The sequence below is a fragment of the Uloborus diversus genome, chromosome 10 (genome assembly GCF_026930045.1).
Source record: "Uloborus diversus isolate 005 chromosome 10, Udiv.v.3.1, whole genome shotgun sequence".
In the NCBI taxonomy this organism is placed as follows: domain Eukaryota; kingdom Metazoa; phylum Arthropoda; class Arachnida; order Araneae; family Uloboridae; genus Uloborus; species Uloborus diversus.
In genome coordinates this window covers 31725081-31739118 of record NC_072740.1, presented here as the reverse complement: position 1 = coordinate 31739118, position 14038 = coordinate 31725081, and the positions used below count along the sequence as shown (strand labels likewise).

Sequence of the window (14038 nt, the reverse complement as noted above, 5' to 3'; positions counted from 1 at the left end):
GCACACCAACAAGACTCAACTACAAAAGAAAAGGAAGCATTTCTCTATTGCTGCTAATATTGTAATGCGAAATTTCATTCACGATTCCATCGTATTTTTTCCCTAATAGACCATCTGCTCAATCGCTTCCAATAATTTTTCCTATGAACCTTAATTTTCCCTGTCACTCCAATTTTACCCCCAACAGAGAACCATATTAGTTCTCTTTTATCCACGAGCACGGAATAGGAATGAATGGCAGCTTCCACTCAAACTGACTCACCACAATCACGAACTTGCTGGAGAAGTTGATCCAAGTTCAAACTGAGTTCTACCTTCTTTTTTGGCGTTTTCTTCCAACACCTAGGTGTTCACGGCAAAGTTTTCTGGCAACCTCTATTTTTCGCCTTCGAAAGCACTCAAGTCGGGAAAGGATACGGAAGGTAAACAGTAAGTTCGACTAACGGACAGCATGTCGGCAAAAAGTAGAGTTGTAGCCGCTTTGGACATTCTTCTCAGAACTGTCCCTTTATTTTTACTTGATGCTATTTTAAATTACGAATGGGGAATATCGAAGCAAACTAAAGCTTTGATATCTGAATTCAGAAATGAAGGCAATTCGTCAAATAGTTCTTGGTTGACCACGACAGGAATCGAAAATTTTGGATTTTCTTTGTTTTGTTACTTGATGTATGCACAAGGTATGTATGAAATGGTAATCTATTTTGCATATCACCATTAGAAAATAATTATGAGCATATTAGTTATGTTTAATTTTTATTTTGATTGAATAATGTTGAAAATGTCAAAAACCGATGTCACTTTTTCTGCCGGTTCTAATAATTGCAAAGGTCTCTCGAAACAAACAGTTATGGACAAAGATAAGGGTTTAATGTATTACTGAACTTCATTTACCAAGTGCCATGGTTTTATCCCTTTATGTGAAATGGGTTGGTTCCTAATATAATAAAGAAAGAAATTTCTCTTAGGTTCCGAAAATTTCCCTTGAAAAAGTTTCTTTTTAATCGGGACATAGGCGACTGATGGTACCAAAAGAGTAGGGGGTTAAAAGGAGTGTCGGGGGTTAGGAGTGGCACCCATGAAGTGTTTTTGTTTGAAGAAATGGTTTCAGCTGCGTTTCAAATAAGACACATTAAATGAAATGTCTTCGCTTGGCAAGACTACCGACTTGCGTTAACCTTTAACTGGTGAGTTGGGGTCTATCACACCCCCAGCAGGGCCCAATTTCCCAATAGGCAGAGTAGGCAGTTGCCTAGGGCGGCAAATTATCAGAAACGGCAAATTTTGCTTGATACATACATTTTTAAATGATTTTTTTATTATTGAAAGTAAAATATAAGCATTCTTTTATTTTTCACACAGACTTTTTTTTTTTTTGGAAATTTAATAATGATTACTTTCACACAATGAAATGCGTTTCACAACGTATGAAAATCAAATGTTTTTCAATCATGATAATTGGTCAGCGTAAATATAAACAGAGGCGCATCGAACTAAAATTTTTGGGAGGAGGAAAATTCTAATTTTACCGAATGATAAAACACGAGCTTACACGCATATCATACATATGTACATAAAATTTAATGAAAAAGAACATTAGGCATCATTAAAAACAATTTTGAAAATTTTTAAAAAAGAAAAAAAGGATAGGTTGAAGTATTATCTCCAAATTTTCCGAATCGTCAGCAAAATTGGCCGAATAAGAATTTTTTTGATAGTTTGCAGTGACTTCCCATCGGTGCCCCCCTGAATGTGAAACGGTCATCATTTCTTCATAAACTTGACAGTTTAAATTTCAGGAGCACTTTTTTGCGTGTTTTTGAGTCTTTGTTTCTCTTATGGGGGGGGGGGGAGGAAGGACGGCAGATTTCAAATCTGCCTAGGGGCGGCATTTAGCTAAATTCAGCCCTGCACCCCAGAAGAATTGGACTTTTGCAATCAAGCATTTTCTAATGTGTACATATATGACTCTATACGTACATTTAAGTCATTTACTGTACCCTTTCAGTTGCATTTGCTTAAATAAACAATACAAAAATCATAGGAAATTTTCCTACATGGAGCTAAATTCGGCCCTGCACCCCAAAAGAATTGGACAAAAAACTCTGCAAAATTTTGTAGAGTACTTGAGAAATATAATGTTGGGGTTACGTGCAACCCACCTCACTAACTACGTTACCAAAAAAAAAAAAAAAAAAAATCCCCCCAACAGCTAAGAATTACAAGACTCAAGGACTCTGAGTTCACCCAAAGCTAATTTATAACATATAACTAACTATTTTCTCTTCGATATAAATAGTAATTTGTTGAGCACCATCTACTTATTCGCTAAGCAATTTTCGAAAAAATGACGAATATAATATCGAGGATCGCATGATGTGGTACGATTCTCAGAAAACACAATGAAGTAGTTTTAATTGTTGTTTTAGATCTTTGGAACATTGCGGAGAGTACAACTCTTAGAAATCTTCCGATGCTGTAGAATTAACACAATGCAGGATCACACTTCCGATGCTGTAAGACAGCGGTTCCCAACCGGTGGTTTGTGAAAAAAATATCGTAATGGCAGAGTTTTAACATGCCGCATGGTCAAGCGGTTTCAAGCAAATTTTGCTCCTTTTTCATTCATTTGTGTGTTTGTCTCTCGCACATTTGATACTCTTAGCATGAAAACATTACTTGATGAAAACATTATATGGAGCATATGCGAGCGTCTAAAATATTTTGATGTTTAGTTTCTTTACCATTTGAGTCCAGCGAAGAGCTATCGCTCTTCTCTTGTGTTGAGTCAAAAATGCATAAAAGTGAGATCATGCTGTTTTTTGTTGCTATAATTTTCACACTACATAGACTAAAATTCACTTCCAGCTTTAGTGTCGAAAAAGAGAAAGAATGGCTAGCAACCCAACAATACCACAGGAAGTATGAAAAATTAATTACTTCAGAAAATTTTCGCGGGTGAAAGTTTGCAGCGTGAGATTTACGCAGTTAAAAAAAAGAAAAAAAAAAAAGACAAAATTTAACCATGCAACTTAATTTGCGCTATATATAAATAAGGAAAATATGAAATTTGTGTAGAAATTTCTCTTGTAGTAAGTAAGCTTAAAAATATTTGTTTTGTTAGAAATTACCTTTTGTGTAAAAATTAGAGTAAATGCGTACATTGAAAAATAGACGCTTCTATTATTTATCAATATAAGCATTTTATTCCGCACTTATAGCATAATTACAAGAAAATTCTTCAGCAATCAAACGATTAATGTGCGCAAAATATCCTTATCAAACAGGCTGGCTCGTCTTACTTTTCAAGAAGATTTAAACTCTCATTTTACTGGAAGAAAAAAGTTCATTTAGTTAATTAGAGACAGTTTCCTGAAAGGTATTTTAAAGATCACTCCTTAATTGACTTCTGATTTAATGATAGAGACAAATGTACCCTTGTGTCAGAAAAAATTCGGCCAATTTTTTTTTTTTTTTTTGGGGGGGGGGGGAGGCTCTTTGTTTCACAAATATCCCATTTTCAAAAATTTTTCTAAGTTGATTTAAGCTCAACACAGAATAATCACTGCTTATTTTTTGGTGAATTTGTTTTGCATTCATTTCTTAGCGATCATTTTAGCTCGTAGCAATACTATTTGTAATTCTATGTTTTGCAATTATGTTTTCGTTCTTGTTATAAACTATGGAGCAGCATCAAACTAAAAAAAAAATCTCCCAAATTTTACTGCGCGTTTTTTGAGCAATCACGATTGCTTATTGCTTTCATTTGACTGTTTTTGACGTTCCTATCATTTTTCCCACCTCTACCCTCCGCAGCATCACTGTCGACCGGGTCCTCACGATGCTGCACCTCGAGTGAAAACAGTCTCCAGGCTTCGTCAATATCCTACACTTACACGCATACATACATGCACCTACACACATATACATCTGTACACCGACACACACATACATACACCTACACGCATACACAAACACATACACACACAAACACTCACATACACACAACTACCCACACACTCATGTCTGCACACAGACACAAACATTCATGCCTACACACACACACACATACCCCCCCCCCCACACAAACACACACGCTTACATATACACACACACTCGTGATTGCGAAAAACATAATTTGAATTCAAGATGACAAAATTCAATTTTTTTTTTTTTGTTATTTTGTTACTTATTGCTTAGTATCCAAGGTGTGTGCCAACTTCTTTGAGTTTGGAAGATGTTCGCAAGGGGGGAAAAGGTCGGGAGCTTCTGCTGTAGGATCACACGCATCAAGTCTTTTTCCAAATGACCGAACCTTGCTGTCCATTATAATATCAGCTGAATAGTTAGTTTGATTCCATTGCCGTAAATGTATATGTTTACAGAAATGAAAATGGAACAGTTAACGTTTGCAATCAGTAACGTACATAGACTCAGGTTTGCCCCCCCCCCCCCCCCCCGCTAGTTTTATAAGTGCGCCCTATTTCAGACTTACTACAAAAAATTTAAATAATAACTAAAAACAAAGACACTATGGTGAAAAGATATATGGTTATTTATAATCATTAATTTTATTTTAATTTAAGATAATAAAAATCGTAACTGCAATGAAAAGGCGGAACTTAGAAACTTAAGATTGAGATTCGTTCGCGGGTTAATGATTTTCAAAAATTGTTTTGTTGTCATTTTTCCTCAATTTTTGCTACTTTTTCTTTCTTTCTTTCTTTTTTTTTTTTTTTGCTTTGATAAATTTATAAATTTGCTAATACTATTGTATAGCTGGATTGATGTTGGAAGAGGGTTTTCAACAAATAAATCTAAAACAGAAATCGTAAAAAAAAAAAGAAAAAAAAAAGAAAAAAAAAAACCTTTGTGCCGTGGCACCAGAGATGAGCTTAAAATTGCTATAAGGGGGCAAGGCACAGCTCTCTCCTAAATGTTGTACATGAGAGCAGGACATAGGAGAGGGAGAGTTTGAGAGTGGGGAGAAGGGGGGAGGGTGACTTTATAGTATAGATTTCATTCAGAAAGTCTTGGATGTAGGCTGTGCTGTAGCTGGAAAAAAATGTTTGGAGGAACTTACTAAAAGAAAAGATGGTTTTAACAAATTTACATTGTACTTGAATTATTTTTATAATAAAAAAAAAGTTAAATATTTTGGGGTGGCATTTCTCATTGTCCCCCTCCGAACTGCAGCACTGGATTCAGGAGAAAATATATTGTTTAACATATATATAATTTCATTGCGACTTATATTGCTATTCTTTCCGAATTGTACGCCCACAAACTTTTTTCGCCGCTCCCCCCCCCCCCCCTCGCACGCCGGGATTGCTATTTACGCCAATGCTTCCACTATCAAATATTTATTAAAGAGTTTCAGGTTTCAGATATTTATTGAAAACTTGGATAGGACCGAATTCAATTGTTAAGTTTTAGGGCTGGGCTGCAAAATTTTTATCTGTGAAGATGTCTAGGCATTAAATTTTAGCGAATTTCATCTACTTCGAGCATACAGAAAGAAATGGGCAGAAACTTTCGATCTGGCTAGAAAATGTGACTGCTAATTTTGGCCCAGCTTGTTAGGTGAATAAGCGGTCTTAAAAAACTAATTCTATTTACATGTTCATTTAAAATATTTATTAGGACTTTTTATTTGTACATGGGGTGCATCAGTGAAACTTAATCTAATAAAATCCAAATTTATTGTAGGTTTCCCCTAAAAAGTTTTTTCAATTTTATTCTTACTCTGTATTATTAGCATCTTCCAAATATTCAGGTCTTTTTATGACGCAAATCATTGAAATTATTTAAGTAATAAAATGAAAAGTTTTTTGTGTGATCATTTGCTTCCCAGTTTCATAACTTTACATTAGTTTCCTAATTTTGAAGAAAAACAAATAAGCCTTGACTTGCTGTATATAAGTTACCCAGTATTTCTCTCGGAATGTCTGAAAAGAAAAAATGAATAGATAATACATTGATTGAATGAATGAATGATTTATTAAATGGGGCCTCCGTGGCTCTGTGGTAGAAGCTTCGTCTTCTAAGCCGGAGGTCATGGGTTCGATTTCCGCCGGTGCCCTGGGTGGCAATGGGTGTATTTCCTTCTCTTGTGTTGTAAATCTTTCTTGTGTGTGTCCGGAGGCAAGGCGCTTGGCACGCAGTCCTCTATGTACGTGAAGCTGTTTAGCTTCTAAATAAATTGATTAAATGAATGAATAATTGACTAAATGAATAAATTAATAAAACAAAATATTTTAATCTGTTACTTTTCTGGGTATCGCATAATAGCAAAATATGTTTCTCTTCTACGCCCAACCGTTTAATTTTTCGCGGCGATAGTGTATTTTGGCGTCTGATAACTAAAGCATATTTCTTTGAAAAGCTTAAATCAATACAAATTGATTGAAAGTGGTAATCACATGTTTTCTCATAGACTACATTGCTATTTGTAAACCCTCATACTTGTAACTTCGTTAGAATTAGTCGTCTGCCTCTAAGATTCCAAGATTGTTGTGTACTTTCGGAACATATCACTCATCTGTGACAATTGTAGCACATCTCAAAAATTTGGACTCTTAAAGATTATTGATATAAAATCTGAATTCAAGAAGTCATTTCTTCCCCCAATATTTGTACAAAGTTAGTTTAAAAGCTGGTGAGTATGGAGTGGTTTCGTGTAAAGGATATAATTAGTACATTCATTGAGGGTAAATTGAGCCATGCCAGTTAGCTTTGAGCCACTTCAAAATGTTATAGTACAGTTTAGCCCAACCTTTTTATGAACGAGGTCCAAATCTCATATTAAAATCATTCTTACGGGCCAGAACACATATAAAATTTCAAAATAGTTCATTCTTTTCTAAATAACAGGGGGGAAATATGAAAAAGATGTAAAATTAAAAACCAATAATTACTTTTAACATTACTTTGATTCTTAATTCATTTAATGTATGTTTTTCAGAAACCAATTACTTAATTCAAGGGTGCCCACCCCCTATGAGCAAGGGCGCAATCCCCCCTCCAAAGATCCCAAAGACCACCCAAAAGCAAGAGCTCTCACCCCCACAAAATGAAAAATACCCATCAAAACACCCCTCCTAAAAATTTCAATGGGGCAGTCCGCGGCATGACCCCCCAAACCCCCTAGGTGGCACCCCTACAAGTATTTGGCTCCAAATTTGTGAAACTGTCATTAATCGTTCCGGATTTGGTAGGCGGGCCGAAGGTTGGGCACCAACCTACCTGGTTTGACCCCAACATTATGTTCCTTCTGAACTCCACAAAATGTAGCAAACTAAATTAGGAACATTTCTAATGATTTTTGTATTATTTATGTACAGTCGAGTCTCGACTTATGCGAGGGATGCGTTCGAAGACCCCTCGCGTAAGTCGAAATTTCGCGTTATAGAAAAGGGTATGTATACGAATTTTGTAAATATGCCCAATTATTTTAGGCATTTTTAAACGCCTCTCAATCTGTTTTAAACCATTTTTACATAAATAATTGAATTTTTACTGAATTTAAATAAAGGATTAAGTTGAAAAATTATTATCGAACAAATTTTCTAATCAACATTTGCAAAGGAATAAAAAAAAGGGATTTAAAATGAAAAATTTTACTTAAACTTGACAAAATCCATTTTTGAGTACTATGGTGAGAACAAAAAATTCTGTTGAACGTTAAATACCTGTTTTATCGTTCATATTTTCAGCTTGATAATTTCTTAAAATTCACCTCATATTTAAACAAATTATATATAGAAAAAAATCTATTTTTTAAAGAAAATTATAAATTTTAGTCTTAGTATATCTGAATATTTTTAAAATTGTGATACATGTGGATTTTTTTTTTATTAACATGAAATTTACATTTTTTCTCGATTCGGTGTAGTACACAAGTGCTGGTTCAGTTTCAAACGCAAGTCGGCAAGTGTTGCCGTTGATCAAATTATATGAAACTTTATTGTTCTGAGAATAAAAGGAAAAATATCAGGGAGAGTGCGACTTGAAAAATAGAGATTTATTTATTTATTTATTTATTTTTTTTGGGGGGGGGGGAGAGACACCCTAATACATTTGCATCATCAATATTCGTGTAAAGTTTTCAGAAATGACTCTGAAAACGTTAGCAATGAAATCGAATGTTCCACTATGTCACTAGGTTGGAAATAAAGGACCTATTTGTTCCTTTCTCTAAACTTGGGAGTGACCTTTAGGGGGATCAAGAGTCTGTTCTCTTTTCGCCCTCTATCTTAAAAACATAATATTCTTCTGAATTTTTGTATGTATTTTGATATCTTTTCGAAAAAATGCATTGAATATGCTATATGCCCCCCCCCCCCCTAGAAAATTTCGAAATGATAAGTTTGATTAAACTCGAAAACTAATCAAAAAATTATTTTTTCATTAATTGGAACGTTAGCCATGCATAGCTATAGTTTATCATGAAATTATGCATCAGATTCTAATATTTCTAAGCAATGTGTATTCATAATTTATCATGAAATTATATATGTGATAATAATTTCTGTATTTATTTAAATTAAAACACTGAAAAACACATTACTTCTGATAATCAGTTAATATTTCTCAACACAAAGTTTTCCAAGCTTTTCTCCTTTAGTATTTTGCGAAGATTCTATAAAATTCCTTTTCATTGAAGATTTATCTTTCTCTGCACACGTTGAACACTATAGTTATGCTTCAAAAAGTGGTTGTTCCTGGAGTTTAATAAAGTAAATTATACTTTCTTTAAACAGTTTTTGAAAGTGAAATTGTAAGTTAAAAGAAAGATAACATTCAAAGAAAATGTATGCTTCTGGTTATATTGCAACACCTCTGCTTCCAGGTCAAGGGTTTGTGAGGCGTTTTTAAGGTGATAATGCCCTCCGTTACTTTCTGGTTTTTCAAGGGACGATTGAAGGATTTTGATGAGAGAGGTCATTCAAAGTTGCAATCAAGGTCAATAGTTTACTAGAAGAACAAGGTCAAGGTATCGACTTGTCAGTTGTAGAAAACCGGCGATTTTATTTATTCATTATCTCCACTACACGTCTCCATAGAAGCCTTTCAAGGTTCTTATAGGCGTCACTGCTTGCTTTGAAAATTTGAAGGAATGTTTATTGACATGCTCTACTGTGTTCAACGTTTCATGACAGTTGATGTCGAGTACTTTTAATACAGACTTCAAAATCACATTCCTGATAAGCAGCAATATCCTGATAAGCACTAAAGTTATAATGGTTTGTTTATTTATTCGTATTTATTGTAAGATTGATGTTAGTTGGCATATATATATATATATATATATAATATAAGGGCTTCAAGAGTTTTAAATAGCATGGTAGCCAGCAAATACAGGATGTCCGAATAGTCCTTGACACATTTTAAAAAATCATAGAAAAGCAAGTAATTGTCATATGAGTATGCGGTTTGCGTCTGAATACTTCACAGGTTCAAGAATTTTTTTATGACATTGTAAAAAATAAATTAATAAAAAGAAAAAGTGTAATTATACGTGATCTCTGTATCGTCACAGTAAGAAAAACAAACCTCATTGTTTAATCATTTTATTAAACGGAAAGCAGTACTTTTCATTACTAGAGTTCAGTGTGAGTACCATATATTACTCGATCCACATCAAAAGGGTATTCATCACCACATGTCCGCATGGGTATACTCAATCAGCTCTGGCAATGGAGAATATTGCTTTCTGTTTTATAAAATGAAAACACCTCACATGACGTTTGTTTTTCTTACTGTGACGATGCAGCGATGACGTACAATTATTATTATTATTTTTTGTTTTTACCATGTTATAAAAAATTCTTAAGCCTGTGAAGTATTATAACGCAAATCGCATATTCATACCACAATTTGCTGATTTCCTATGAATTTTTAAAATGTGTCAAGAACTTTTCGGACACCCTGTATTTCTGGGAAGACAGTAAAAAGTTATTATTTTCCCCCTCTCCATTTTCAGTTTTTCTTTCAATTTGAAATTTGCTTCAGTGAAGGTCCATACTTGAAAATTTGCATGAAAATCACATACTCACATTTGGAATACTTAATGTAATGTGCGCATTTATAAAATACCTTGTATGAAGAAAAATGGATACAAAAAATGTGCTTAACAGAATATATTTAACAAGTCTCAGAATCCATAAAATGGGACTAGATAACTTCACAATTGTTCAGAGAATTTTTATCTGCATTTATAATGATCACTTGATGATTTTTTTTTTTTTTTTTGCAAATACGGTAGAAATTCGCTTTACGTGGCGGTTACGTTCCACGAAAATGCCGCGTAAATTAAGATTTAATAGTGGTGCTAAAATAGGGGTTAGTTTCCATAGATGAAAAAAAAAAAAACTTCATTATAGGAATGTATAATGTTTAATGTGTACTTTTTTCGATACATATCGTCGCCTCAGAGCAACAGTAAGATATCTTAGTGTTATTTCTGGGACTAGATATCTTACTGTTGCTCTGAGGCGACGATATGCACAATGTGCAAACGAAAACATGAACTAACTTAGTGTGAATAAAAAAGAGTTGGTTATAATAGCCTTTTGGCAGTCGTTAATCATATTTCTCTGTTGTTCTTTGTAGCGCATTAGCGCATCCATGAGCACTCGAGCCACTCCCAAGACGGGATCTTTTCCGTCACTAACAAATCAGAAAGATCATTTGACATTGCCAAGAAATGGCTCAAAATTTTCAATGTGAAAGATTTTAGTTGCGTGTCATCGATGTCGGTATCCTCGTTGGTTTCGTCCTGCTTTGTCACTTCTAAAAGCTCTTCAGCTCTTCTTCCTCTGAATAGTGTGTTGATAATCCAGGGTTGCTATTTTGTCCACTTTTTTGTAGAAAGTCCTGGACGCCGGAAGAAACTGGACGAAATGGACGAAATGTAAAATAAACTGATTATACATATATAAATTCATTGTTATGGTGTAATAATAGTTTATTATTCTAATACATTTTCTATTATAAATTAATCATTTAATTAGAATAGAATTATTAGCTTTAGAATTTAATAAATCTAAAAAATCTTTCAATTACACATTGATGCAGCTAATTTTAGATCATAACTTACTTAAAAGTAATAAAATTTAACAATGTGAATGAGCTATTGGTCATGATTAGACTATTATATACAATAGTAGAAAATAAACTCAATGGGGAAAATCAAATGAAATGCTTAGAGACACGCATACAAAACAAAGATTTATAAACTAAAAATATTTTATAACTGTTATATTTTTCGAGTTTTTATTGATGTCACCCCGTTAGTAAAATATTTATGTACTCAGCATATTTTATGGATATGTTAATGTCATACAAATTAAGAAAAATTACTACTTTATTAGGGTTGTGGGTACTCAGAACAGTGTACCAGAAGATGCTATAATAGGCAAGAAGGTAGATAGCTTTGAAAGGGCTATTAATCTTCATTGGGGACTAATAACTTGACTACGGAACAGCCTAGTCAGAGTCTGTTGCTGATCATCACATTTGTATTTGTATTGCAAGAATAGATTTCACTTCATGCCAACATTTCTTTTATTAATATCAAGTAGTTTTTCTTTTCTTTTTCTTTTTTTAAAAATATGATTTTTAATGTTTTGAAAGTCCAACCTTTAAAAACTTATTTCTACTTTTTAATTTTATAAATGCACTTATTACGGGCGATAAACCTCAATATCACAGATAAACATCTTAAAGTTTACAGCTGATGTGCTTGTTTTATAAATGCTATTACATGCATTATAATTTATTTTCATTTGATTTATTAACACACTTACAAAAACTTCAACTGATCTTACTTTTTTATTTTCAATTTAAAATATTTTACAATCAATTGTTTATATACATATTTATGTATGCAATTTTTATATTAAAATATTACTTGAATAAAAAAAATTTATATAATTATTTATTATTTCAAACTTCAAATTTTTAATTAAAAACTTTCAGTTTACTGATGAAGTGGACAAAATGTCCAGGACGGTTTTTCCACGTTTTTTCCGGCGGTTTTTTCCAGGGTGGACAAAATAGGACAAACCTGTGATAATCTGACTCCTGAAGAGAGCTCTGAAACCAATCTCAAAAAATGTCCCCAATGGTCCAAGCTATCACGCCAAAATGCAGCTTATTGCATATTATTTGCTATCTCAAGAGTTTGGAGTTTGAAAGAGGGGAAAAAAAAATCTTTTTGCAATGCCGCATGCGCATGAAAACAAATCTCGTCCGCGTAAAATAAAATAAATAAATCAAATGTTAAACCGTGTATATTCGAATCCGCGTAAAATGGGAGTCTACTGTAAATGGTATTTTTTTTACTCTTTGAAATGGATAAAAATTACAAGAATCAAAAACTGTCCAGTCTGATTTAATTGGTATGAAAGTTGTTACTTTTGTTTGCATCCTTTTCAAAATATATCTTCCTACTTTCTCGGTGTGTTTAAAACAACAGGTTTTCAAAATGATGTGGAATATTTGTCGTTCTAAGCATTTGACGATGAAGAATACATACTTTCACAAATTCAAATCAAAATGTCCGATTTGAAATCAGAGTTGCAAAAAAAAAAAAAAAAAAAAAAAGCATTAGAAGTTTGTTGCACCAGATGCCAGGGATTCATATGACAATTGACAAGTAACTGTGTCCTGCAAGATCGCTTTCCTAGATGATATCTTTTCTTAGTCGTAAATTTGTTTCTTTTCTTTCGTTTTTGAAGAGGAAAATCTGAAAAGTTGGCGAAACCTTTGCATTCAGTGAAAAAGATTTTTTTTTCTTTCTAAAGGAGTTGAAAACAAAAATTGTTTTATTTCGGTATATTCACGTACTGAATATGCGTACTGAATGCGCCATTTTTTATTTAAAAATCTCATTCTTTAAAAAAAAAAAGAAAGAAACAAGTTAGCATTCCCATTTTTGTTAAAAATAACTTTTATGGCTCCGTCATATTTACTAATATTTGTGTGGTTTTTATTTGAGTTCTACCAAATATTTGTTTTGGTGCCTTGTAAATAGTATTTTAAAGCTAATTATAGTCGTTTCAGAAAAAGGAAAAATAAAAGAAAATTAAGACGGGATTTACTTTGTGTGTCGTTTCCATCTGTTGTACGAAAATAAATTAATGCCCCATCAGTCGAAAAAACAGTGAAACCCATTACCCTTTAAATTTTCGGTGCCCTTTAAATTTTCGGAAATTTACTATTAAAGTCAAATGCCAATACTTGGGACACTTTTGAACTTTTAGTACGAGTAGCATATTAGTCATATGTTTTCAATCTGAGCAAAATATTATATTTCATGAAATAGCCTCACTACTTCACCTCAGTACAAGGTATAGGGGAACACGGGGCAAGATGACGACCTTAAGAGTTTTTTATTTTTCACGAGCTTAAAAAATGTTAGCTGCTATTTAGTTATCTGAAACTCTTGAGATGAATCTTAATTTATGAAGCTATATGGTTAACGTAAAACGATTTTTTAGTTTTGTGACAAATCGATTATTTTTTGGAAATAAAAGTATTCGTCACCTTGCTAGCCCCCCCCCTTCCATTATTTTCTTTAATAGATGCCTTTCAGTTTTTGATGTAGCACCACCATGTCTTCAACTGATATTGTACCAGAGGTGTGGGGGGTGGGGTTGGAACATGATGTATAAGACTTAAATAGTTTTATTTTCAAATAAATTTTCTTTAAAAAAATATTTGCTTTAAAAAATATTTGGTTGTTTATGAAGTGAAAGACTTCAAACAGACCTCTACTTTCAATTTCTTTTGTTTTTAATAAAAAAAAAGGAAAGAATTCTAAAATTTGTGTCTCGATATTTCGTTGCAATTACCTTCCCTAATTTTCTGGTTGCAGTTCAAGTAGCTTCTATGAATCGTTTCATAATAGATAAGTAATAAAACGATTGTTACACCAGTTTTGAAATGTCCTTGAGGTAAGCAGACGAATAAAAAATACTATTACACTATTCAGAAAGCAAGTAATACTCCGTTATGCTCTAGTAATACTTTC

The 14038-nt window shown here is 33.1% G+C and overlaps 1 protein-coding gene across 1 annotated transcript in view; it reads left to right on the top strand.

Moving 5' to 3' along the window:
- Positions 1–403: 403 nt before the first annotated feature.
- LOC129231347 (protein TRC8 homolog) overlaps positions 404–14038 on the top strand; it is a 44900-nt gene continuing 31265 nt past the window's right edge. The window contains exon 1 of the mRNA XM_054865640.1: positions 404–680. Within this exon, the coding sequence (XP_054721615.1) occupies positions 452–680 (229 nt within the window). The 5' untranslated portion in view covers positions 404–451. The remainder of the gene's footprint in view (positions 681–14038) is intronic.